The following is a 27,240-nucleotide window of genomic DNA, read 5'->3' on the forward strand; positions in this document are numbered from 1 at the left end:
CTTAGGCAAGGATGTCCTCTGTCTCCTTTGTTCATGTTGTACCTGCAAGGGTTGGAGACCAAGCTAGAGAGGAGCAGACTAGGCTTCAATCTTTCTTTTTTCAAGCAAGGAGAATGGATTAAACAGCCATTACCGCGACTAATACACACCGATGATATAGTGCTAATGGCTGACAACAAGGAAGATTTACAGAAGTTGATAGACATATGTGGTACAGAGGGAGATAGATTAGGTTCCAAGTTTTGTAAGGAAAAATCTGCAGTCATGATATTTAATGATGAGGGCGGCGAGCATAGAATACAGGAGTTCACGCTAGAGGTAGCGGATGAGTACAGGTACCTTGGGGTGTGGATAAATAAAGGTGCTAAGTATCTGAGAGAGCATGAAAAATATGTGATGAATTAAGCTAGTAGGAATGCAGCTGTCATGAAAAATAGGGCACTGTGGAATCACAATAGGTATGAAGTGGTAAGAGGGATCTGGAAACGGGTGATGGTTCCTAGCCTGACTTTCGGCAATGCGGTCCTGTGCATCAAACAACGCGGCGTAGGGAGGCTAGCTTTGGGAGCACATGGCAATACACCAAATCAGGGGGTACAGGGTGATATGGGATGGGCGTTCTTCAAGAGCAGAGAAGCTACCAGTAAGATAGCATTTGAGGAGCAATTGAGAAAAATGGGAGAAAAGCAATGGGCTAAGAATGTTTTCAGATACCTGCACATAAGGAACGTTGACACGAAATGAAGGAAGCGAACTAGAAAATTGACAAGCAAATATCTGGACAGCAGTAGGGGAGCAAATCAGCAATTATCAGTAAAGAAAAAGGTTAAAGAAACAGAGAGAGAGAGAGAGCTCTCTGGAAAACAGGGCTGCTAACGAAATCAGCACTGTGAACATACAGGATCTTTAAGCAGGAAATTGCCAAAGAAAATATCTATGATAATTGTAGGGCAAGCTCTTTGTTGTTTGAAGCCAGGACGGGAGTTTTGCGGACTAAGACGTATAGAGTCAGGTACCAGGAGATAGACACTTTGTGCATTGCGTGCGGAGAGGAGGAGGAAATGGCTGAACACTTGATACTTTTCTGTAAAGGGCTTCACCCTACAGTGGAAAGAGCAGCAGAGCTGATTTATTCAAAGCATTGTGACTTAAGGACAGTGAAGGGAAAGTAGATTTTAAGCAGGTAGAAGTAACCAAGCAAAAGTTATTTGATTGGTGGCTAAAATCAAGCCAAGAGTAAAATTTCACAAGTCATGGCTGGGCGGCTTGAACCACCGCCCGATTTAAAGGGTTCTGCATGCATGCGTGCGTGCGTCCGTTCGTCCGCCCTATCGAGACCAATCAGGTCGTGAGCACTGGCGGCACGTGGAAGCGGATCGCGCTATGTTAAATCTCTCTACGGACAAATGGAGAAAGCGGCAGTGTAGCAGACGGCTCCGAATTAACTTCCAGATGCAGTCGATGGCCTTAATCTTGACATGCACTAACGATGCACAGGACACAGGCATTTTCGCACTGCTCCTTCATAAAAACGCGGCCGAGGAAGCTGGGATATGATGCCACAATCACCCGCTTAACAACCATGAACACTCTGAGCCACCGCGGTGGACAGAGTTGGTAGCAGCACTTGTTCGTCGCCTTCGAAGTGTTGAGACATTTTTTCTGTTCACGGTTTGAAAATCAACTGGACCAATTAGCGCCAAATGAATGCAGCTGAATCATTCCAAGTTCATTTCTTGATCAACGAGAAAGTTATTCAGGCGCTGTGGGGAGTGGGGTGTTCATCGAGAACAAGCGCACTCTGCGTTCACATGGTCGACGTGCGCTTGTGAGTGCGAGCTCTCAAGGGTGAGAAAGAGACTCCTCGTCCCGGTGAAGAAAGGGGTGGGGGGATAAGATGAAATTCTGTTTTGTTTTCAGCAGGTCCATCACTTCCACACTTTGTGGAATGCCGCCCCAAACGCAGTGACCATGACGACTCGTTGCCCGCTTAGCCCACGTATATCGGTTTCCCCAGACTACAATTCCAGCGATGGGCCCAAACACTGTAACAAATTTAAGGCGCAAAAACGAAATAACGCCGATAGATGCCCCAGAGCTGTATGCGGTGGGGTTGCGCAGGCTGGCTTCGAGCCCGATGTACGTTGCACTCTTTTTTTTTTTTGTGACCTCTGTGGCCTAAGGTACACAGTTTCCATATTCTACCTGACGAAATCTAGGAACAATCAAAGCTTCCGCCATGAAACAACTGCACCAGCGCACGCAGGGTGCTTCCGTGCGCGCCACGCCCGCCTCTTATCATAGTGATCTAAAGCTAGAGGATTGCTGCCAGTCTGGTTCAAAGCCGGTTGTCGACTGCATCGTGGCTCGAAGCAATGGCGTTTCGCATGGTGCTGCACTTGGTTTTCCGACCCGCTAGTCCGTAGCGGATTGCGAAGGCTCTCAATCGTTTTCAGAGCACCATTTTATGCCAGGCTTATCATTACCACGCATGGGCTTTTGCCGCGTGCAGGCAGTCAATTATATGAAGAAAGGGCAACTTAACTCATGTGACAAGTGCAAGATATACTGCCGGGGTTGGAAATGTCGCGATGTATAACTGCAAGTTTAATGAAAAAAAAATTTCATTTCTCAATGTTTAGGAGGTTCAATACTTCAAGTAGTGAAGTGAGGAGCGAACTTAATCGAAAATGTAACTGAAAACATAACAGTTACATTGTGTGCTATTTCGATGTTACGTCACACACAATTTAGAGAAGGCAAGCTGACCCTGTACAGGACCCAGAAGAGCAGTCTTCTAATCAGAAAAACAAAAACTGAGGTAAACACAAACCAGGAGCTGGCAGACAGTTCAGAAAAAAAAAAGAAGCCACAGGGACTACGAGAAGCTTTATTATACAAAACTAGCACCACAGGAAGCTTGTGCCTTTATTTCTCCCACGACTCAAGCCCCAGATACGATGTGTGCGCCACAAACTTTGGCAATCGTTGCACAGATTGCCTTCCCGCTTACCTAGGGAGGGGCCCATTAAAAGCGACTCGACACTGAAAAAGCAAAAGCATGAACTGAGAACCATGTCCAACAGGTGTCCTTTGCATTACCTCTTTATACTGTGTGGACATCACAACAAATGCTAGGGGATTACAAAATTACTCGCGCAATGCAGTCTCAGGCAAAAGATTTGCTGTCTTCAACGAAAGAAATTTAAAAAAATGCAAAGGCCTTCTTTTTTTTCTTTTCTGTGGTATTACTCGCAACTTTAAGCACACGCAACTTTAATTTCAAAAGTTTTGTTGCTTTTTCTGTCATTCAACTGCAACTGAATCAGTAATCGTGGCACAGGAAAAGTTTGCTCAACCACAATGCATATTAATAAGACGAACATCTACCATAACCAAGTTTTCTTTCGACTGATAGCAGTAGTTAGCATGCCACAAAATAACAAGACGGTTCAAGAAACGGCAGAAAAGCGGCGAATTCAGCCAAAACGCAGATTAAATGCAGCTTTTCTTTTGAGACCTCAAAGCATGAAATATGAATAGGCTGTCCCAGCCAGCACATTCTTTACGAGCTGTTGCATATTTACCATTAAGGTCACAGTTAGTACAATGCACAAAGCCCTGTGACAAGACCATAATATTATTGGACTTCAGCAAGAATCAGTGAAGCAATTTTTTTGATGAAAAACGTCCAGATGAGAGTAGTGTTTGAAGTACTACACGCAAATATTTGGCCCACTTGAAGTCAGACCCATTAGCATTTTCAGTGTGCTGTCCCTAGAGGAGCAGCCACCCTCGATTTGAGAAAAACATTCCAGAAAATGTTTTGCATGATGCCCCAGGCGGTTTAAAGGCAGGCATTAATTATGCTCTAGGTACTGACGTAGTTCCAGCGCTGAAGTGAGGCAAGTGCGCACAATGTGAAAATGAAACTATGCCGCAGGACAGCTGCACCAACTCTGCACAGCATTACACAGCCAGGGCTCCGATGTGCAGGATGCAGTTGCACAGGCAAGCGTCACAGTCTTGATACAAAGCGCAGAAAACAATGAAGATGAGAAAATATGCAGACAAGCGCTATCTTCCAACTGAATTTTATTTGAAAGACTGCCCGAAATATGCAGGAACGTGACAGGGAGAAAAATAAAGATAAAAAGGGGCTTACAGCAAAAAGCAAAGCTGTCAACGCAGTTAGGGCAGAGATACCAAATATTCTTTTGCAAATCGTTTGAATAAAATTCAGTTGCAAGTTAGCGCTTGCTCTCGTCTTTCCTCGTCTTCCACCGTTTTCTGCGCGCTTTGTGTCGAAAATGGTTTGGTTTATGGTTTACGGGGGTTTAACGTCCCAAAGCGACTCAGGCTTATGAGAGACGCCGTAATGAAGGGCTCCAGGAATTTCAACCACCTGGGGTTCTTTAACGTGCACTGACATCGCACAGTACACGGGCCTCTAGAATTTCGCCTCCATCAAAATTCGACCACCGCGGCCGGGATCGAGCCCGCGTCTTTCGGGCCAGCAGCCGAGCGCCATAACCACTCAGCCACCGCGGCGGCCCATGTGTCAACAATGGATTACCGATTAGCCCAAACCCACACCTTACTAGCGTCACAAATTTAACACTTGTGTTTCCGTCATGCACCGTCTTCACATCCCGTGAGGCTTGAAAGAGGTGGCTCCCACAAGCAAATCGACAAACATTGTGCAGGGTGAGAGCGGACGCCGCGAGAATTCCATGGAAGCACATGCTTTCATACTTTCACACACAAGCAATGGCTTCGCCCACTCCACTGTCATTCATCCACATGCGCAGAACATCATGTATCCCATTTGGTGATGTAAAACGATGTAAGGCATAGGCAGTAGCACTTTCATTTGTCTCCTTTCTTTGCTGACACTTTTTCCGAGATGCAGGCACTGAGGAAGAATATATAGGAGTGGAAACTCCGCTGCCTGCGGCGACCAGAAAAGGTCACAAGCCCGCAGCACCACTATCATGCTGGCGGTGCCTGGCGGCCTGGAAAGAAACTACCGCCTGTTTCGGTTGCCAAGGCAACCGGTCGAGCGTGTTGCTCCCGTTCGGCTGCACGCGCCTGACCTCTATTGAGGGCACTCTCGCACACCTCTTTACCGCTGGTAGCCCGAAGAGCAACTGCTGCTACACTTCAACCATTTGAGCAAAGACACAGACAAGAACTGTTGCTGTTTGACTCAAGGGCGCAGAAATACAACGTTACGGCGTGCCCGCTGAAGCAAACACCCGTGTCGTCTGCTTGTCATCTTTTTTGAGAGCACGCCACCGGAGAGCGCGCGGGAGGCGCCTGCCCAGGCGCTGCATTTTTTTTTTCTGCTGCGGCTTCTACGAGGCGCCGCATGGCACCACCACTGCATACGCCCCCTCGGCGCATACAACTGTGTCATTATCTGGTCACCAGTGCTCGCTCACGCTGACGGGAGTTTCACCTCCTATATAGTCTTGCTCCGTGGATGCAGGCAACCACGCCCAGTTAGTCATGAACCAACTTTTGACAGAATCACGTGAGAGGTGCTGTGCGGTTTTCTTGTGCGATGCTTCGTTTCTTGCATCAAAATCAGTAGCAGTTCACAACGGCTGTCAACTGACTTGTTTTCCTAGGTCCAAACAGGCCGAGGCATGCGGATGCACTGGCTGGCATAACTGTGCATGCATTTTTCCCGCAGGCTGATAGATAGCCAGTGCTATGAGAAAAGAGTGCACGCCCACATTTTGTAAATTTCAAGACAGCACTGTACTGAGGCTCCGTGATATTTAAATGAGCCCAAGTTCAGATGAACGAGATACGTCTAACGCCACGATTCATGATTTCTGAATATTTGCAAAACTTAAATACCCTAAACAGTAAAAGGACAGCGCGAATCAAATAAAACATCAAACAATATTTGCAAACTAATCAAAATCATGCCTTCAATTTAACAGTTACAAATATGAAAAAGTATATACACATATGCGATACAAGATGCCAAGAGGGCTTTTCTATTCAACACAACAGCTCACCAATGATTTTATCAATCTCCTTGTCAAAAAAAAAGAAATCATGAAAAGAAAAGTTTGCGGAATGCAAACTTTTAAAGTGAGCTGGCCCGGGAGGAAGGGATGAAATGCAATTTATTTTGGGGAAATGAGGGGTAGTGTTTATGTGTTTGATGTCTTTGAATAATTCTCTTGATCTCGAGATTCTGTTAGTGATTTTGAGAAGCAGTGGGTATGCACTAAAGCAGCAATTGTGCGATGGCCTGGAGCATACCAGGCGAGACGTTGCTCTTAACTGTTTGCGAAAGTTTGTTGCCTCCAATCTTTGTCTAGGTGCTGATAACAGCTCGGTGTTCATCTGTTTGACTTTATGTTGGTTTTGGGAGCCTTTATATAAAAGGGATGAATTTGGAAGCTCTCGTCTGTTTAGCTGTGGACAACCTACACTGTCAAAACAAAGTAAGATGTATTCACAAGGAAGAGTTCAAACCACTGTACAACGCTGTCAGCCCGAGCTGACTATTTTTCACCCTTAAGAGTCTATAAAAATGAAAAATATAATGAAACAGCCAGTGGATTCCGACACGTTGATTCCGGGCCATTCACAGGCAGCCTTCACAATTTCACAGCTACCCGTTAACTCCCTGCTGCCCGAGTTTTCACTTTAAACAGTGCCACCCTCAGTTTCTGAGCCAAGCCCTGCACTGCTTCCTTCCCCAAAAAATTTAATTTACGAATCGTTTTACTTATCCTCATTTACTCACAACCAGAAAAATTCAACAAAAAGGCCACGAAGTGGAAAACTTAAACTTAATTTTTTTGGTAATTTTTTACCTTCATGTAAGGAAACAAAAGTGACTGAATGAATCAGACACCATCTAACGACAAGCTGAGCAAACAGAAGCGAAACGACAAGTCTATTTCATCCCAGATACCAGTGAGATAAATGCAAATTCCGGATGAGCAAAACTCATCCCTCACTGGATTCGAAGATCTTGCCGTGATGAGTGCAACTCATCCATGATAACAAAATAGCTTTGTGGGCACACCTCCAGTGGCCTTGGCACTCTCGGAAGAGGTGCCCTGAAGCAAAAAAAAAAAACCTACGGCTCAAACAACCCAGAGTCAATTTTCTGTCGTTTCGAGACAATTCCATGGCCTGGCCTTTCCTCAAGGGTATTTTTCGACGGGATGAATCAGGCTGAAAATTCAAAATAACAGGCAGCTGGGCGAATTGGCGCACGTCCGTAAAAGAACGCCACTATGGCACGTTTAGTGACTTCTGTCTTGCACCATCTTCTTGGTGCCCATCACATTGGCAACATGCACCAACTTGCCCCGAGTGTGCTGGTGGTGTCTTCTGTCTTGTCTTGTTTTCCCTGCGTCCTTCATGACAAGTCTGCTGCGTGTATCGGGTTTGCTACAACCCAATTCATGACCATGGCCCCCCAGTCAGGAAAACCCAGCCCTAGCGTGGTGGTCAAGATTCCAGCACTCACTCATGGTGTAGCCAAACACGTCCTCCTCCTCCTCTTGTTCCTCCTCGCCTTCCGAGAGCTCCTCGCGGCTGATGCTGCCCGCGCTGTTCATGTCGATCTGCGGAGAGAAATAAATGACGAGTCTGTCCGCAGGGCTCAATGAAAGAAAAATGACACCTGGATAGAGCCAACATACACTAAGATGGCCCACAGCTGCGCAGTCGATGCCGACCACTAATGTGTGCTACTCTGGTGGAAACAAACCAGCACGCCCAACGTGAAGGGCACGTAAAAGAAACACACAACCAGCATTGACACCAGCTGCCAGTGCTGATGTGTGCTTCCCTTAGCTGGCCTTCATCTTGAGTGCGCTGGTTTGTTTCTCTCATGAAATTCCATATGCTCGCCTAATTAGCAATTTTAGTACAACTCTTTTTACTCCACTGACCTGACAGTCATTGCATACAGGCAAATGCAAGTCGGTAAATGCACGAGCATCTGTATACCACAACCACGTGTCACAATGAGGAACCCCAAGAGGCCGAAATGAATCTAGAGCGTTGACCATCAGTCAAACTTTTTTACAACCAATATTGACATAGCAAATTATTGTTTAAAATACAACAAAAGCATGATTTGGTTTACATGCTCTGTTTCAAGGGGAGTTCTACTTGTGTACTGAGTTATAAAAAATGAGACTAGACGTGGAGCAATTAGTACGACTGAATCATCTTTTGTGTTCGCATGGCCTGAAGTAAATAAAGAAGCAGTGAATTACGGCCGACTACTTCACCAACCAGGATTTATAAATATTTGCCACACGGCTCCTGCGATCCTGCAGGACACAATCTCGAGTACCAAGTCCATAAACCATGTGGGTAGCATTTGCATTGAAATGAGAGTTTTCAGTTTCGGCACACTAAAGCGCTGGCGTCAGTTAGCCCAGAGAAACTATCAACAAATGAATAAGCTTCTCATTAATGCGTATATCCAGCACAGCTGTTACATGATTTCGTGAGCATGTCGTTTTGAGAAATTCTCGCAGTCTCATGGTGCGGGGTAACTTGGGTGGCTGGGTGGGCTCTGTGCCAGATATCGCTTGCGTTAACGTCATGGCTTAGGGCCACATGGCCAGTGGGTTACATTGAGAGCTCTCTCAGGTGGAGTCACAGTGCTGAACACCAGCCGTACTATTAGGCCAGTGGCAATGGATACAGTAGCAATGGCCTACTAGCAGCTGTACAGAAAAATAAGCGCAAGAAACAAAAGGTGGGCACCTCCACGCCGTGTTTGGAGAGCACCTTCCTGGTGGGCTCCGGTGCCGGCTCAAAGCCCTCCTGGCTGCCCTGGCTGGCGCTGCGGCTCAGCTGGGATGCCACACTCAGGCGGGACTCCCGCGACAGCGACTTGGTTACGGCCAGTGGGCTGCGCTGGGGGCTCACGGCCTCCAGGGAGGGCTGCACGCACAACAGATAGCGCAAGTTCACAGGTTAAGTAATCCGCCTTAGCTCAGTGGCCGAGCTGGCAATGTACAGTCTTTGTCAAAAGTAAAGAACCCAGTAGATTTGCTTCTGGGCCATGCTGTGTGGCTCATTATGCATCATGAGCATTCCAGATCTCCTGAAGGCAAGTAGAATTCTCATCCTCACTTCTCCAAAACCTCCGACTTTCACAGATGCTACACAAGTGCTGCTATATAACTTAGAAGAAAGTCCCTTGCGTTGTTTACTCTTACTTTTTTTGGAGGGGGATTTACTTTTGGAGGCGGGAGTCATGCACTTGTCCAGCCAGATACAATATTGCAAAGATGATAGAAAACAAGTGATGCAGTGAAACATTACACTACTTGAAGGAGCATCCCTCAGCAATTCACTCCTTACATGAAAAATGAAGCAAAGAGCCTGAGCCATGAATGGCAGTACCTTAGCCAATCAACTTAAAGCTACATAAAGATACATGCAAGAGGCAAGAGTTCACTCTGGCCAGGCCAAGGCAGTGACATCATGCTGACAAATGCAGCCGAGCTGGATTACGTCACACTGCTCCGAAGAAACAAGGCGCAACAAACACTACCCAAACAAATTGAAACAAAACACTCAACTGAAATACTCGCCTGTGGTGAAAGTAGCCGAGGCGATGGCTCCTGGCTCGCATCGTCTATGCTGTCTTTCGGCTGCATGCGAACAAGAACCCGGTCTCATGGTTATAGTGAATATGCCAAGCACACCAGCCAACATTCCTAACAACAACAGTACAATGATACAGTTCTTGCTTCTCTTGACTCGAGGTAAAATGAATTCTGGTCATTAAAGTCAAAACTCATTACAATAGATCCAGATACAGTAGACATCTGGATATAATGGACAGTATTGCTTTTTTTTTTCATTGGTTGCATGAATTCTAAATCCATCTTGTTTTGAGTTTTGTTGGACCCCAATAAAACACACCATCAGCTACAGCGGACTAAATCTGGGGCAAAATTTGATCCGGCGCAACTTTTACAGCAGACATTTGCAACTTTTTACAAGTTGTCGCTGCGCAAGCCTCCACAGCACAGCCTCCTTCCCCGTAGAGCATGAAGCCCCATCAGAAGTGTGGACTTTGCCACCAATGTGCGCAAGGCCCCTCCCCTGTGCTGCACTGGCAGAATGTCTCAACCACCTGTGGCTGGCTAGGGCACGTCAAAGCCTGCTGTGACCCCGGCCATCTGCACCACTGCCACCTTCCATCCAAGGGGGAAAGAGTGTTTCCTCCTCTTCCTTCGTTTTCTGAATAACTCCTTCATCACACAGTTTTTTTTTTTTAGTGTTAACTAATGCTTCAAGAAGTTTTTCTGCCAAACACTCATTTTTGTAAAACTGAGTTCGCACATCATTCAACACATCTAGACAATCAAGAGATTCCTAAAGTAGCAAGACAACAGCTTGTGCTGAAGTTGTACATCAAGTTCTAGGAATAAAAAGTTACTGTAGGTTTATTTTAAACACTGATGCAGTCCTGAAGTACTTGAGTTTTCTTCAATATAGCAAATAAACGTCCTTGAAGTTGCATTGCAAAAGGCCCTTATTATTGTGCACCCCTGCACTGCTTACAGCGTAGACCGTGCACAATGGATGTTTCTTTTTTTTTCTGGATCATGTTGGTCCGTTGTAACGAACTTTGACTGCAACTGACTGTAACTAATTGCATTATGTTCCCCAGTTTTAACAAGGAGTGCCATTTGGAAAGTGGTGAGTATGGAGCAAACTGCGCAAATAAATGCAGTAACAACTCACTGTACATATCTTACCCTTGCCTCAAGACTATTGCATCTGCTCGGTTGTTCTGCACTGGAGCAGGTAAAGAGTTGAATTGCGTCGCCCAATAATACTGTGCAAGTGAGCAGTGCAGCATAATTCAATAAGTGTTCCTGAATTGCATTCATCAGCTTGAAAGGTGTCAAATAAACCGTTTTGCTAGCTGGCTATCACTTGGCGTTGCATATGCTGTTCTTCGCGGCCACAGGTGCGGTCGGAGCCAGCTAAGCAGTCTCGGCCCTTAGCGCAGGGTCACGGTCATGGTTAAAAACCGCAATTGCTCTAAGCTCTAATTCGCTTTTTAAGCTAGAGAACCCTCTAAAGCTCTCTTTAATGTGACAGTATTAGGAAGATTATAAAGGTGAAAAACTGTGGTGTTGGTGCCAGCGGCATCTGTAGGAGGGAGATGCGAGACTAAGAATGGTTTGGTTTGGTTTTGGTTTATGGTGGTTTAACGTCCCAAAGCGACTCAGGCTATGAGAGACGCCGTAGCGAAGGGCTCCAGAAATTTCGACCACATGGGGTGCTTTAACGTGCACTAACATCGCACAGCACACGGGCCTCTAGAATTTCGCCTCCATCGAAATTCGACCACCGCGGCCGGGATCGAACCCGCGTCTTTGAGGCCAGCAGCCGAGCGCCGTAACCACTCAGCCACCGCGGCGGATGCGAGACTAAGAATGACACAGCAAAAATATAATGACTAAAAATGACTTTTAAAAAATTGAATAAAAAAAAACAATTAAGAATAGAAACAGAATAAGAATTGAATTAGAACTGGAACAGAGCAAAAGAAAAATGCTGTCGCATCTCCCCTGCATCAATCCAATTGATCTAAATTTAAAAAAAGACAGTGTTTCACTGTGACACCAACCGTAGGCAGCAAAGACTGGAGCCGGAACTTGACATGGGACCCAGTATTTCGGATCACCTCTACGGCTCGATCGTGCGTTGCATCTCGAAGGTCAATGCCATCCACCTGCACACAAAAAAAGAGACAAACGAAGGAGACATGCGTGCGTCAAACTCAAAATTGGAAGCCACGAAAACCAGCTTAGAAAGCAAATTACAGCATAGAATGCTGCGAATATCTCTTTTTAAGTAGGCAAGGCAGATGTGCAGGAATGAAAATTTGATATCCAGAGAACCTCCAAATTTCAGCACCTTACCCCGACGATGCCTCACAAAAAATGATTAGATATAAAGATACTTGAAAAGAAATGCCATGCTTGAAACATCAAGGACAGCAACATTCATTTTTAATCTTGTGGCAAGGTTTACCTATCACCTGATTGGTAGCAATCAATATGGTTAGTCAAAAATTGCTCACACCATACAATATTAGCAGTACCTTGACCAAGATGTACTCTGTGGTGACAATATAAATTACAATAGTAGACAATACCATAAAAATCCTCATATAATACGAGGTTTTTATAGATTTTAGTATGCCAGATTTCCACCTCATGTTGTACGTGGATCCAAACAATTTTCAACCCAAATCCGCAGTATTAGTTTCGTTATCCAGCAAAAGGAGGTGTCACATAACAGTGTGCTGAATGGCTGTTTGGATTTTGACATAATTTCATCATGCGGCCCTTCGGACGCCTACGCTATCAAAAGCAGGACGACCAAAGCTTGCACAATTCTGGGACCACAGTGGACGAAGCAGGGGTGATCCAACGGGGGGCATGAGGCACGGCCGTTTATACGTTATCTCACAGCAGAGGAAAGTCTACTGAACTAGAATTATGAAAATTATTGCAGGGAATTTTGTTTCACAGGATGCTTATTGCCGAATTTGGCTTAAAAATTGGTAAGGTGCAGCCATTAAACAACAATTCTGGTTCAGTAAAGAAAACATAAAAACTGATTACAATGATACCTGTCTGACTGCTCTAACCCTAGTAGATCATGAGCAAAACGGTCTCGAACATCATCTAAAACACGTGGAAGATATAGGGCCTACCATGTCCCCTGAACATGCACTGATCACATAATACAAGAGCACGTTTCGCAATTCGACCCCCTCAATATGCCACCATAATAACTGAGATTCGATCCGACGGCCTTAGGCTCAGCAGCCAAACGTCATATGCCACTGAGCCACCACGATGGATCACAAGCACACACTTCATTGCCGCTCACCTCAAGAATGCGGTCACCCCGTCCGAAGGCACCCAGACGGCCCGCGGGGCTGTCGGGCAGTACGTTCTTGACAAAAATGCCAGAGACGCCCTGGGCAGGGGCACCCCCCTCGCCCCCCCGTGAATGCCGGAAGAGATCGACGTGGCCGCCCACGATGCTGATGCCCAAGTTCCGCTGCTGGGGCAGCTCACGCACCAGCTCCACCTCACGCTCGGGCCCCCACTGCTGGTGGAGGGGCGAGGCCGGCTGAGGAGGCTGGCCTGAGCCGGGTGGAGACAGCAGCGGGGACGGCGTCCGTGCCGGCCACGAGGGCAGCGGGGAAGTGCTCGGGCTGGGTGTGGAGGTCAGGCTCCGGCTGGGGACCAGCAGCTCTGCAAGCACCGCAACAGCACGAGACTGGGTTCTCACGCCATTTCCCTGTGCTACATTTCACAGGTGTCAAACACTGAACATCTCTAGTATGCCAGTGGGTTATGGTAGTTTTTTAATTATTTATTTAATTCTGGATAACAGTGTACATGGGATGTCACTGTTAACCATGATACTGTATGTGCCCATGCACACATGAAGTTTGGTTTAGTTTGGTTTATGAAGTGATTGTCTCTTATTCTTAAGCTTGACCTAGAAGACTAGGTGCCCTCCATTGCAACAAATATAAATGCAAAGATGCAATTTCTAATTAAAAATGATAACAGTAGAGTAGAACTGTGTAATTTTATTCATCACGGGACCGCAGAGTGCAGTACTACATAAACAGAATGGGAAAACTGGGCGCAGTTAAACATAAACCCCTACAAAAACAGACTGAAAACTGGAGCTACAGCAGCGGACTGAGAGCGAGTTGCCACCAATCTCAGCGTGACAAAAAAAAACAAAACAAGCACCTGCTCCTGCCACTAATTTTTATTCTTTATTGCGAGCGACAACACTGTTCTCAAGAGTTTTCAGGCATTGGGTCTCCCGTGATAGTCAACTGCGATAGTTCTGTGTGCTTGAAACGTCCTGAACGTTAGACGATGGCTCGATCTCTGCTCTGCCGGAAATGTCCGCAGAACAGAGACAGTGGCAAGGATCTGTGTGCGCAGAGCAGCTGAACCTGTGGTACACATATGCTCCTGCGTTGTTTTTGCGGCAGCCGCCTCAATCATACACAGTTGTCATCTTCTAGTATCAAACTCCAAGGTCCCACGAGACAAGAAAAAACCGGATAAAAGGAAAGCCATAGGGCCAACCCATGTCACTGTCTCTAGTACAGCACTGCCCACGGGCTGTCCCTCGTGGTGTAGTTTCGTTCCTACAGAGAGAGTGCAAAAGCAAGCAGTACGATCACTATCATACTTACTTCCTCCTTCTCACGATAGTGCAGGTGCCTGAACACCAAGCTATAAACAAAAAAAAAAACAAAGTAGAAAAGCAACTGTGCACTTGTCGGCACCGCAGGCAGAACCGTGGTATTGGTGCGGCGGTTGCTGTGGCTGTGCTTAAATGCTTTGCTGCATGCACAAACCACTGGTGCAGCAGCAATGAGATTGCAGCAATTTCTACTAGCAGCGGGTGAAACTGCTGAGCTAGATAATTCTGCATGTTGTGGATTGGTAAGTCCCGTGCTTTCTGGTTCAGTTGAGTGAGGGATGGGCGATCACAAACATGGGCGGTCAGCTCGATTGGTGGGAGGCAAAACCACTGCCATCCACCGTGCCGGCCATCATGAACGGCTGTAACTAACTTAAAATCAATGTTTTTACCACCATCACTACCATCACCACCACGTGGGGTAGGGTATTCCTTCGTGCAGCGGGACACCAATTTGTTGCGCTTTTTTTACAGGGACTCCTATAGAGGCCCATACATTTTTCAAGCCGGTATGTTTGCTGCACTTGCCAGATTTGACATTCTTCAAAGTCGCATATGTGCTAAAAAAAACTGCCCGGAAACATGAATGATGATGTTTTAATGACTGGAGTTTATTCTGCACAAAGCTCATGCTGAGCTGAAAGTTTCAAAAGCACATAAAGGCCTGCTCTGAACTACCAATACACTAAAGACAGATGTCAAAGTGAAGCAAGAAGTATTTCAGCTTAACACACTATTGTCCAAAGTGGTAAACTTTCACCATTTTAGATTTCACGATAAGGACCAGTCATAATGAGGGCATAAAGCTGAAGTCTAGAAAGGTAACTCACATGCACACAACCCAAAATGTGACATTAGATGCAATACGTGTTCACGCATCAGTGCAATGCAATTTAATCACTGACAGCTATATCCAACAAGAAAGATGGACCCACAAACAGGGTTAGTGCTAGCAGTCTCTCCCATTTCTTCTCACTACTGCACATGATAATGAATTTAATAAATTTATTTTAGAAAAGAAAAACCTGAAGCCATTCGTTTGGGAGATGGAATAAGAGAAGAAAACTAGTGAGGAGCCTGGGACATATAAAACTTTCCAGTAGCTGCTTGTGTAAACCACTGAGAGTAGGCCAACTAGATTTTAAGTTGAGTGAACAACATTCAAAGCATAACCTTCTTTCATCATGCAATAAGATGACAGCATGATAATCGAAGTTTTTCCCACTCCTTGGAGCCACGCATACTGTATTGCAACCAGTGGGAAAAGTGCAGGCCACCTAGTGATCAATGCCCAGCCTAAATTTGTACACCTGTAATTCTTGTATTCATTGGATGGCAGTGCACTTGAAGTTAAGCTGTGCTAGAAGCACATTCCTCAGATGGATCTCATTCAATGGCTTGCAACAACCATTCAGAGCAGAGGTTCTCAGACTAGGGTCCAGCGCAGTCCTTGGTTTCCTCAGAGTGTTTTCTGGGTTCCCCGAGCACCTAAATGCATGCATGCTTCAACTTCTACTTTTCCTTTGACCCACTTTTTTTTTTTAAACTAATCATACTGTAGTCTGTAATTGACGCAACAGACTGTTACACCACAGAGGCAGTCATTATTAAGGTGCATAACTTTCTGTGCCGGAAAATTTTTAATTCAGTAAACTGAGAACAAAAAATCTACAATATTCAGTGCGAGACAACAAAGAATGCTTCAGAATGCACCTTGACTTAGATTCGGAACCACGGTACGCGTACAGCGTGAATATTTTTTCGCCGAGCTGTTCAAGGTAGCTATATCAAACTTCGCCACCAGACTTGTAAGCTGTAAGGAGAAGCCAGCTTTTCAACGACCATGGGGCAAAGAGCGTCGCAGCCAAGTGCAAAGGAGAAGGTGGCTATGGATGTAGAAAGAAGGCAGTGTGGGTCATTGAGAAAGAGAAGGCACTGAAAGAGTCGAGTGGAGTAAGGAAAGGAAGAAAAGGGGAAACAGGAGCAGGAATATGGAAAGCTCAAAACATCGAGTAGCAGTGACACAGTGGCGACGGCTGCTGCTGAATGGGAGGCTTCAGGCATTAAAGGAGTATAGACATCTAACTTTTGGGTGCGTGTTTTCTTGTTTGTAATGATGTGTAAGGCATTATTATAGTACATGAATTACCACCTGGTATTCTCCTACGACCGCTGAATAATTTATAATTGCATTTTTTTCTCGTCCTGTTTCAGTTTCGGTATCGGTTTCAACAGCAGGATGATGACTGTGACGTCAAAGTGTGGTTATACGTTACATGAGGCATTAAAAAAACTGCAATATAATTGCTGCTTCCACATTCATTGTCATTCCGGCTCTTGAGGAAGGCTAGCTTCAGCACTGCAGCGAATAAAAACAATGAAGCAGCGATTATATCGACGTTTTTCCATGCGTCACGTGACATAAAACTACTCTTCTACGTCACAGCCATCGTTCAGCTGTTGAAACCGAAAGAGCACGAAAGAAAATTATTTGGGGTGTGCAAATATTCAAAATTTCGAAAACGAATCGACTATGCTCGAACATGTTTGAATATGTTCTATATTCGATTTGTATTCATATTCGAAAAATTGATATTCGAGAATTTCGAATATTCGAAAATTCCCGATCGTATACTGCACAAACTTTCATAAATTCGACCGTAGCAAAACCACAATATCTGGGCAAATTAGCCGATGATCGAGTTAAAAATTCCAGGAAAACAATACAGAGGTCCTATTCCCTTCTTTCTCCGTCGTTTATCACGCGGACCGACCGCATTTCGACCCCGCTATGCTTGACCTCGTGAAAAATTCCGCAAGTTGGCTTTCCCACATATCACACGTGCTGCTAACAAGATGGCCGACGGCCCGCTTCGGACAATCGCAACGCATAATCGCGCTTTTGTAGCGGGAGCTACACTGGGCTACCAGTCGAGCATTTCACGGTGCATGGGAGAGGCAAGTTGTGCGCAGGCGCCATTACCATGACAACCGAAGAGGAGCAAAGTGCAGCTTGCGCTCGCCGTTCGCCGCGCGCCCGCTCCACCGTCAAAGCGGAGCATGACGTCGTGTGGATTAGCAGTTGTGCGCATGCGCCGATACCATGGTAACCAGAGAGACCCCACAGCTGCAGCGCGTTCTTTGTCGCCGCCTCGCCACATGCAGCTCTATCACCCGAACCCCACGTCGCATGCGCAGGATTGCGTATAAAAGGCGGAGATGTAGTGGCCGTCTGTATCACAACGTTTGACATGCATGCAGAGAAGGAGTGTCCAGTTGCTGCTAAACAGTGGTATAGACAAGAGAAGATTAACTCTTCCGATCCTGAGGTTGTCGCCTGGTGGTTGGCTACTCAACAAAGAGAGAATGAGCGTCAGAAGGCGAAGAGAGCAGCGGAGATGCCCGAACAAAGAGAGGGACGCCTTGCCAAACGGAGACGCCAGACTGCCGAGCGTAATAGACGGCGCATAGCCGCCGAGAAGGAGCCTATTGAAGGCGTCAGTCAACGGGAACCAACCGAAGAGGATGTAAAGGCCCGTCGTGTGACTGACCACACCAATCAAGTTTCCGAAAGAGCATCTGCGACCCGGACATTTGAAGCAGACTTTTTGAACTTGGTTGCTTACGCCAGTCGTCTTGAACCAAATACTAAGAACGCTGGAGTCTGTGTGTATATGAAACAAGGTATCACTGCTGTCAGACATCTCCCTTCGATAACGGTGAATAATGGTGAAGCCTGCTGTGTTCGGCTTCTGGAGAGTGGCATTATCATCCAGGGAGTCTACGTGGCACCGGGAACATATGTCAAGCAGGCGATTGATGTGGTTGCCACGTGTATACCAGCCTACGGCACGGTTTCGCAGTTGTGTTTGACTTTGGGTGATTTAAACAGAAAATAGGAACCCCTTAGTCAGTGTATGAAAGAAAAGTTTGACTTTAAATTATCTTCGGACCCTCACGTCCACACTACACAATGGGGAACTACTACAGAGCTTGTATACTAAAGAGGCTCTACCAAATCAAAATACTGTATCGACTAAATTGAGACCGCTGCATGCTACTTCACAGATCATCGGGCGGTCTTCGTCTCTGTCAAGCAAAATGAATAAAAAATGTGTATGCCCAATGTATCTCATTGCTAAACATACAGTGACCACAACAAGCTCAGCCAGGGAAACGTACCTCTCGCTACGTACAGTCGAACACGGATATATCGAACTCGAAGGGGATCGCGAATTAATTCGATATATTAAAGATTCGATAGAAAAAAATACAGGCCCAGAGACTTTACCTGTGGCGGACGATGACCTACTGATCGGATCATTCAAGAATGACAACTATTTCCGCACACACGACGCAACGTAATGCTTTATTTGCGTGAAAAAAAAATCACTTATGTTGGTCTGCTTCTGCGCCTTGCAAATGAAATTAAAGACGCCAACCTCGATCTTATCGAGGCTGTTCAGGTGCGAAAGCCCGGTTCCTTCCATGTCGCCGCTACAACGGCAAAGCAAGCTGAACGCGGCCACCACTTCAGCGGCAGAGTAAGAGTGTGTAGCCGCCCCCTCGTCCGGACGATCTTCATCGCCACTCGAGCTGTCGGCCTGGGTCCCTGCGACTGCAGCTACAATGTCCTCGTCGGCGAGGCTCGCAACAGCCTGAACATTGCTGTCAACGTTCACAAAATCGTCAGCAGACACTTCGGCTGGAACGGCAGCCGGGAAAAGGGACGACAACTCGCGAAACGCGTCGTCCATGCGCTCGTTGTCGCCGTCTTCGCAGGTTCCGGGAAGTTTGGCCGTCACGAGGCCTGCCTTCCGGAAGCAGTTGGCCACGGTATCCTGCTTCACGTCTCTCCAGGCACCTGTCATCATTTGAATGGCCCCCAGCAGGTCAACCTTAAGCTCGGTGCCCATGCGGAGGTTCACCAATGATGTCCTGGTCGAGTGGCTGCAACTTCGCTGTCGTGTTCGCCGGCAGCAACTTGAGCGCGATGTTTTCGAGCTCGCAGGTGGTGTGATGGGCCGAGCAATTATCAACGAGAAGGCAAGCGTGATGCCCCGGCTTGCCCAGTTCGGCGTCCCACGCTTGCAGCCATTCTGTAAACAGCTGACGCATCATCCACGCCTTCTTATTGAAGGCGTAGCGAACGGGGAGCTGCTTACAGTTTTTGAAGCAGCGCGGTGCCCTTGCTTTGCCGATCACAAAGGGCTGGAGCTTTTGAGAGCCATCCATGTTAGCAGCGAGCAGAATGCTCACGCGGACTTTGCTCATCTTGCCCGCGTGACACGTGCTGCCCCGGACGTCGAGCGTCTTGCTGGGCAGCATCTGCCAAAACAACACGGTCTCGTCGGCGTTGAATATTTCCGCGGGTGAAAACTTCGCGCAAATTTCAGGCCATTCCTTCGAAATCCACTGCTGGATATCCTGGCTGATGACGACTCCGCTTTCCCCAGAAATGGTTTTGCCAACTATCTTATGGCGGTTCTTAAAGCTCTGCAGCCACCCTGCGTTGTCGGCGAAGTTGTCATCACCGAGTGCAGCGGCAAACCATTTGGCTTTAGCCATTAGCATTGGGCCATCCACCGGAATGTTCTTAGCCCGCACCTCTAAAAACCACGCATAGAGAGCCTTTTCAACTTTCTCGTGGGCAGGAGCGTGCACATGATAAGCTCCCGACGTTCGTTGCTCCGCCGCTTTCGACTTTATGTCCACCTTGTTTTTTAACAAAGTGCTTAGAGTGCTCCGAGGAATCCCGAAGTCGTCTGCCACCGTCGCACTTTTCTTGCCCGCCTCAACACGCTGAATGGCTTTCAGCTTTGTCGCAAAGTCCAGGTTCTTGCGCTTCTTGTGCTTGCTGCGGCCATTGCTTCCGCGTCAGCTCACCACGATCCAGTCACACGTGTCATGAGACGCACGCAAAACAATAATGAACACGAAACACAAGAACGCGTACAAAACACAAGAATTCACGTGCGCAGCCTCCGCCAACAAAGCGCTCGCGATGGCCACCTCCGAGGGCGACAGCGACGTACGAAAGGCACGAGCTGCGGTTGGCTGAGCAAAACTCGTGAAAAAGCAACAAGAAAAAAAAAAGGCAAAAGGAGGAGGCCGCCGGCGCCTTCGTTCCTGGCTACCTTTTCCGAGCCGATCACTATGGTTACGCGGGGGAAGGATGAGAGACATTGGGAGAGAGAAAAAAAAAAAGCTGTTCCGCAAGTTGGAGAGCGTGCGCAGCGGGAGTACAGTCCGAGCCTCCCTCCCCCTCGCTCTCACATTTTCCGAGCCTTTCGGGGGAGGCGCGGAGCTCGCGGGTGCAGCGAGTGCCGAGATCGCGCGGCGTTCTATATATCCAATGGCGGGTAAAAATATTGTTCGATATAAACGTACGAATTTCTATACTTTTACACAAAATTTTCAAGGGAATAATTTACGAGTTAGATACAGACAATAATTCGATATATGTGGGTTCGATATATCCGTGTTCGACTGTATATCCTGGCAAGGCCCTGCTAAGCCACTGCCAATTTTTTTTAATCCTTCCTTAATACCTTACATATTTAATGCCCACATCCGAAGAATGCATCCTGTCACCTTCATAACTCTCCGAGCGTGACCTCCGCCATTTCGTTTTGTAAACTACGCTATGCGGGAAAGCGTACTTGCGGAATTTCGCGGGAGCCTCCTGAAGGGGCGTGTCAAGTTGTCGAAATAGGGCAAGCGATCCTGTAAAAATCCCGCCTATTGTGTGGTGCATAGTAACCCGCGCACCTCTTTAGTGGGTGTAATGGCAGGGATGGCAATGATCGGAAGGCCCCTTTCGCTAGGTCAAAAAATAGCCTGGCAGCGTAGTTTTGGTTTCTCAGCTTCGCCGCTGCCACGGGCAACTGTCGGCCCGCGCATTTGCCTGTAGTCTAATCCCAGTTCCGCACGGCTTTTGGATGCTGAGTGGCGCATCGCAGATGATTTCTTTTTCCTTTTTAGAAACCGTCTCGCTGTTCCGACACCACCGGCCCCTTGCTTGCATTTGTGTTGTTCTTGCAGCACTCCAAAACGGGCGGCTCGTCACGGGCTTACAGGTGTTAGCACGATGGAGCCGCCTCATAAGGCCTTACTGCATCTTTGCATTTTCGGCAGGTTTTTTCTTTCGGGATGGGGGGAGGGGGGGCGGAGAATTTTATAAATCGAGGCCTTTGGATGAACCGGGCATTTCTTCCGGTCCCTTGAACTCCGAATGAATGCGGTTTTACTAGCCATCATGTTATTTTTTGTTGTCATTTCACGGATTTTGTTTTGCATGACCTCATTACAGTTTGGATACTGTTATGCTGTCTAATTAAGTAGTATACATTTCTGTGCACATCATGTTTTTTATACGGTATTGAGGCTGTCTAGTTTAACTTATTTTAGTTGCAAAGACCATACACTATTTTGAAATAAATAAGGGCAACAACATTTGCTTGTTTATCATTTTCTGCAATTTTTTTTTGTTTTGTACTGAACAGATATTTGATATTCGATTCGATATCCGAAGCCATTTTTTCTTAATATTCGTATTTGATTCGTATTCAAAAGTTTCAATATTTGCACACCCCTAAAAATTATAAATTATTTAGCCGTCTTAAACGAATTCCACATGGTGATTCATGCGCAGTAGCGTCTTCCGTATCATTGTGGACAAGAAAACATGTCACAAAAATTAGGTATTTATAGTCCTTTAAGGAGGGATGTGGGTTTCGGAGGTGAAATTTTTTATTGTTAGGAGTAGAGTGATGAAATTTGGCATGCCTATTGGGAAGTGCACTAAATGAATAAATGCCAATTTCGACTCCTATGTCTTCAGCAGTTTTTACATTATAAATTTTTATGTGCTTTATTTTTATGCCAAACTTGCAGAAAGCCTCAAACGACCACAAAACATGGTAGGAGCGTAGAGTCGCCTTTCAATTCTAACCAATGGAATCGCTCCTGCAGTGACATTCTCCAAACATCTTTTCAACCAGAGTTTTTTCTCCACAGAACATTATATCCATGCTTGCATATTGCACTCATTACCGTCATGTCAAATTAGTGACAGAGAGAAAAAATTAGAAAATAATTCAGAAATATAGGAACGCCACAGCATAAACAATCTATCAAGGATCCCACTGCAACAAACCGCATGAAAATCCGTGAAGCCATTGTCATGCTATGCTTTCTGCAAGCAGGGTAGTCAGGTCAAAAAAAACACTTTTGAGAAATCTGGCATTTTCACAGAGATCTCAGCTAGTTTTCTGCTACCTACAGTCACAAAAAAAAAAACAGTTTTCAAATTCACTTCTGGTCTGTTTTCGGGGTATAATCAGGAAAAACAGGTATGAAATCTGGTGTTTTCTAAAATTTGATCTTTTTTTGGATTTTTGTCATTTGAAAGCCACGTCCCCACTTCCTCACTCTCGTCAAATTTGTCGAAATAAGTTAAATTCGTCATTTCTGCATCGTTCTGTCATTTCTACTGATTCCCCAAACAACAGTAGTATCCAAAAATGGGAATATGGCTGCTAACACACAATTCCGTGAAAAACGCTTAAATCCGGGATTTTTCGCGGAATAGCTGGAAACTGCGAGTCATCATTAATTGAATTTGGGCACTTTTTGAGAGGTCGTGGATCTCCATGTCCAATTTTACATGCACATGAGGCAGTAAGTGATGGAAACCAAGGCATGCGAAGTTCCTCTCCAAGTTTTGAAAACTGCTTGAATTCCCTATGGCTAAAGTTAATGAAGGCCCCTGACTTAGTGCAAAGAAGCCCACCGAATGGAAGCTTCAAAATGCAGACACACGACGCCATACTTCACCTTATCGCCATATCAATGTAAAAATATATGGCATAAGCCCAAGCACTTCTTTAAACGTGCCTGCTGAAGTGAAGTTTCATGGCAACTGGACACGCCAGAAAAGCAAGAACAAAGTCACCCGACGTTTTGAGGAAATCACAGGCACACGCTCACCTTTGGATGACGACATGGAATCCCTGAGAGAAGGCACGTATGAGGAGGCAATGTTGTGCACTGCCGCGACCATGGTCTCCATGTCGGGAGCAGTCGAGTGCCGCCGTGGAAGCGCCAGGCTGAGCGGTCCGGTCGATGGCACGAGTAGGGAGGTTCGGCGCGGCCCTGGCTCTGCTGTTGGGCCCCTGCACCCCCACCAAACCCCACCGGGAAACGCACAGCAAAACGAGATAAGCACAGGGACGGCAACCTCGGATTTGTGGCTGGGATTAACCCCACTGCTTATAACGAGATTACAGGCAGAGGCATTTCATGGCTTCCCCCCCTCCCCCTTCCCCCCATTCTTGAGCAAGACAGCTCGCAAGCACGGAAACAAAAACAACGAGGAGGCATTGCCATCGTTAAAAAGCAGGCCCAGTGAAACGCCACATATACTGCACAAGTGACCTTGTTTTTAAGTGCACAGAGGGCAAAGCCAAGGTTACGCTCATAGAACAATGAATACAAAAATCACAACAAAGGATATGTGAAATAACGAAATAAGCAAACTTGTCCGTGGAGTTTAACGTTTTTTCCGTGAAAACATTTTGCTCTCAGGTGAGTCTTACTTGCAAAATTATCCTTACGTAGATTATTGACAGCATGATCTTGAAAAAAAAAAAAAAAACGATTTAGGTCCGTAAAACAGGAAAAACAAACATACATACAGAGAAAAAACAAAAACATGCTACTGCCATGTGTACATTTTTTAATTATTACAGCCGACAAGGTGCATTACACTAAGAACAAATAAAAGCAAGAAGGTCTTGTAAGCAAACTCTGAGACACAAAGACAATATGACTAAAAGTAGATCAAAATGCTCCGCAGAGAAGCATTTTTGCTCAATATTGCAAGCCTCCAATGTGCCACCCAGGGCAGACTAGCAAACCCCTAAAAAATTGATTCATGACTGCTTTCATGCTGCTTCTGCAAAATGTATCATAACCACAATACCTGCACTTTTATGCTTTTTTCTGCATTTCACCATATAGTACTCTGTACCTCATTAAACTCTTTGTCAATCTTGTAATTATCCTTTCTTATGTCTTGATTTTTCACCAGATCCTTCGTGTCTGATACGCTGTTTTTGTATTCAGAATTCGTGTTCTGCAAATGCCACGTTTAGCGGTCGTTGACCCCGTCAAGCCCAGTTAGAGGCTTTTTGTTCACGGTGCTCAGCATCTGTAATGTTGGCATTAGAATAAAATGAAATGAAATAAAAAAGTGTAAACAAGTAGGAAGGTCACCTTAGTAAACACTATTTAAAAAAAATTGTTTAACTGGAATTTCGAGACTGATAGGCCAAACTATGACCAAACAGAATTGTACTTATCACTGGTCTTGCTTTCCCAAATTATACTATCACACTATACCTTGGTTCCATATTATTACAGGTGTATGAAGAGGGAGGGGGGTACACATACGGATATATCTATATAGGGGATACATAACAAATAGAGAGCCTCAGATAAAGAGAACACAGGCCTTGAAATAGACTGGTACCCATGAGAAAGCAAAAGTAAACCAGTGTTGTTGGTGATTACACTGAGCAAGACTGTGCATTTTCACTTCACATTATTCTAACTATTAGTTAAAAAATCAACTATTAAACAACTGCCAATATGAAATTTCAAGAGGAAAATTTATGAGCGTAAAAAAGCCACACAAAGCGCAATTCCTGAAAAGCTGGTTTCAATTTAAACATGATTTCCATGCTGTGAAGGAGCTGCACAAAGCAACGCGGAAAGGCAGCTCTTGCACATACTGGTAGTAGTGATTACAGCTGTGCAAAATCAGAAATTCCATAGGAGGGACCAGTACATGAGTGCTGTAACGTATGGAATGTTCACAACGCTGCCACTATTTTGGATTTTACGCACTTTGTTGAAACTGCAGAGAATGGTTCAATAATAAAACTACAACAGCAAAGTCACTAGAAATGATGCTCTATAACTACCTGTCACGCAGCTTTAGTGATTTAAAAATTTATCGATTATTACACTACTTAGTTGTACATTAGCTTGAACTAAAGATACTTCTCTTTACTGCCCTTTGCAGCAAAGTTTCATAACGGCAATGGGCAGCAGTTTCCTTCATGCGCTTCTCTGACATTAGCTGGGACACCACATATGTGGTTTCGCTAGACTGTGTCTAAACATGAATTTATAAAATTAAACATGAAACAGGTGTTTAATTTCATTAAACATGAAATTAAGAGGGGACACTGGTCTTAGATCTATTTTCCTTAGTTTTAGTCCAATCCTAATGAAACTGTATCACCTTGCTCAGTTTTTTACACTGATTTCAAATGTGAACTTGATTTCTAATTAATTCATTAGTTCCTAAGATCACTAATTTTAATTAGCCATTTATTAGTACCTAGGTACAAAAAAATGGCTCAATAAAAAACAATTTTTAACCCATGGCTACATAGTATGGTGAGTAAAGAGTGCAATAATCAGAGCACTTTTTCCATTTTAGCCTCATTAGTAATTTTACAGCATTTAGAATAGCAGCATTCAAAGTGTGAATATCGTGCATCGATAAACTTTGCAAAATTATAAATTCTTTAAGCGTGATTGAACAATTGTGCTTCGATTATTGCATACACTGTGCCTTCAGCTTCCCTTAGCAAACAATATGACATGTCTATCTGTCCTAGACGTTGAGACATTGACGTACTAAGACAGCCAGGTGTCCAAAATTTTCATGATGTTAAATCGCCTGCTCCTGCACAAATTGAGTCCACACAGTGATCTAAATTTAATATTATGGTCAAAATACAAATTTCCTGGAGGAGAGAACTGGTAGTGTTGAAGAATGACAGCTACAGGCTCCAAAAATGTCATTTTTAATAAATAGATTTTTGGGTCATTTCTTGGTCCCAAAGACCAGTGTCACCCCTAAAACACCTCTTGAATCCCACTAGCTCGCAGCAGGAGTACAGTATGAGTCATAATTAGAGAAAACACGACAAATAGTAAATCTGGCTCTTAACGCGGAAAAACGCAGGTTTTGGCGCAAGACAGGAATGCAGCTTCGGGCTCCTCCTCTCGAGCTCTATGTTCCCTTTTTCTTGTAAACCTGCTTTTCTCGAGTTTAGAGCCAGTATCACCATTCATCACATTCCCTCTAAGTATGACACGTACTGCATGAGAACAGGCCCTCAAAAAGCCACTCACCTTTTGACAACCTCTTCCTTGATCCCGTTCACTTTCCGAAGCTTAACTTTCTCAACTGACGGGCTCGGTGGTAGCTCTACCACATCTTCTTCCACTTCCCTGAGGTAGTTGATGCTGCACAGAAGATCAGAAACTTTAGATCTCTCAGTAATACTTAACTGTCACACAAATAGCACAAAATTATCCAAAACACCCCTGGTTATATACCACAAGCATGGTCTAAACAATGGTCCCATCATATCTCTGGTGCCGAGCCCCCTTTGCTGGAGATCGTGTAGGCAACTGATGATTCACATTACAATGGCTGGGAAAGAAAAAAAAAAGTTGCACTTCTGAACAAGAAGCTGCTTGTGTAAGCGGGCTTGGCTTGGTGGCTTGGCAGTAGAGGAATCCTGGCTATGAATACTGGCGAAATCACCACGCCGACCTTAAAATGTGGATGGAGATCTTGTGAGTTCCATCCAGCACACGATTTTTACAGCTTACATCTCCAAAGGTATTAACGTGGAAAGAATGGACTATTTGTCCACTCACTAAACCAGTGGAACCAGTCCGGTGGTAACGCAGTTTTTGACCCATGCAAAATACACAAAACACTAAGCTAGTAATGATCACCCAGATTCAAAACATAAGGGGAACTGGCTGGGATGAGGGCCAACATGCTATATAGGGAACCAGTCTTGAAAGGGTTGACTTGGAAGGATTGCAGCTACTCAGCCAGATGTTTAGTGCAGATACTTAAGA

At 45.4% G+C, this 27,240-nt stretch overlaps 1 protein-coding gene across 1 annotated transcript in view; it reads right to left on the bottom strand.

Moving 5' to 3' along the window:
• Positions 1-27,240, bottom strand: part of LOC144111455 (multiple PDZ domain protein-like) — a 201,817-nt gene that overhangs the window by 95,682 nt on the left and 78,895 nt on the right. The window contains exons 18-24 of the mRNA XM_077644763.1: positions 26,497-26,610; positions 23,275-23,459; positions 12,931-13,301; positions 11,657-11,761; positions 9,600-9,659; positions 8,764-8,943; positions 7,508-7,604 (exon numbers count right to left, since the gene is read on the bottom strand). Of these exons, the coding sequence (XP_077500889.1) occupies positions 7,508-7,604; positions 8,764-8,943; positions 9,600-9,659; positions 11,657-11,761; positions 12,931-13,301; positions 23,275-23,459; positions 26,497-26,610 (1,112 nt within the window). The remainder of the gene's footprint in view (positions 1-7,507; positions 7,605-8,763; positions 8,944-9,599; positions 9,660-11,656; positions 11,762-12,930; positions 13,302-23,274; positions 23,460-26,496; positions 26,611-27,240) is intronic.

Source organism: Amblyomma americanum, chromosome 11 (assembly GCF_052857255.1).
Source record: "Amblyomma americanum isolate KBUSLIRL-KWMA chromosome 11, ASM5285725v1, whole genome shotgun sequence".
Lineage (NCBI taxonomy): Eukaryota > Metazoa > Arthropoda > Arachnida > Ixodida > Ixodidae > Amblyomma > Amblyomma americanum.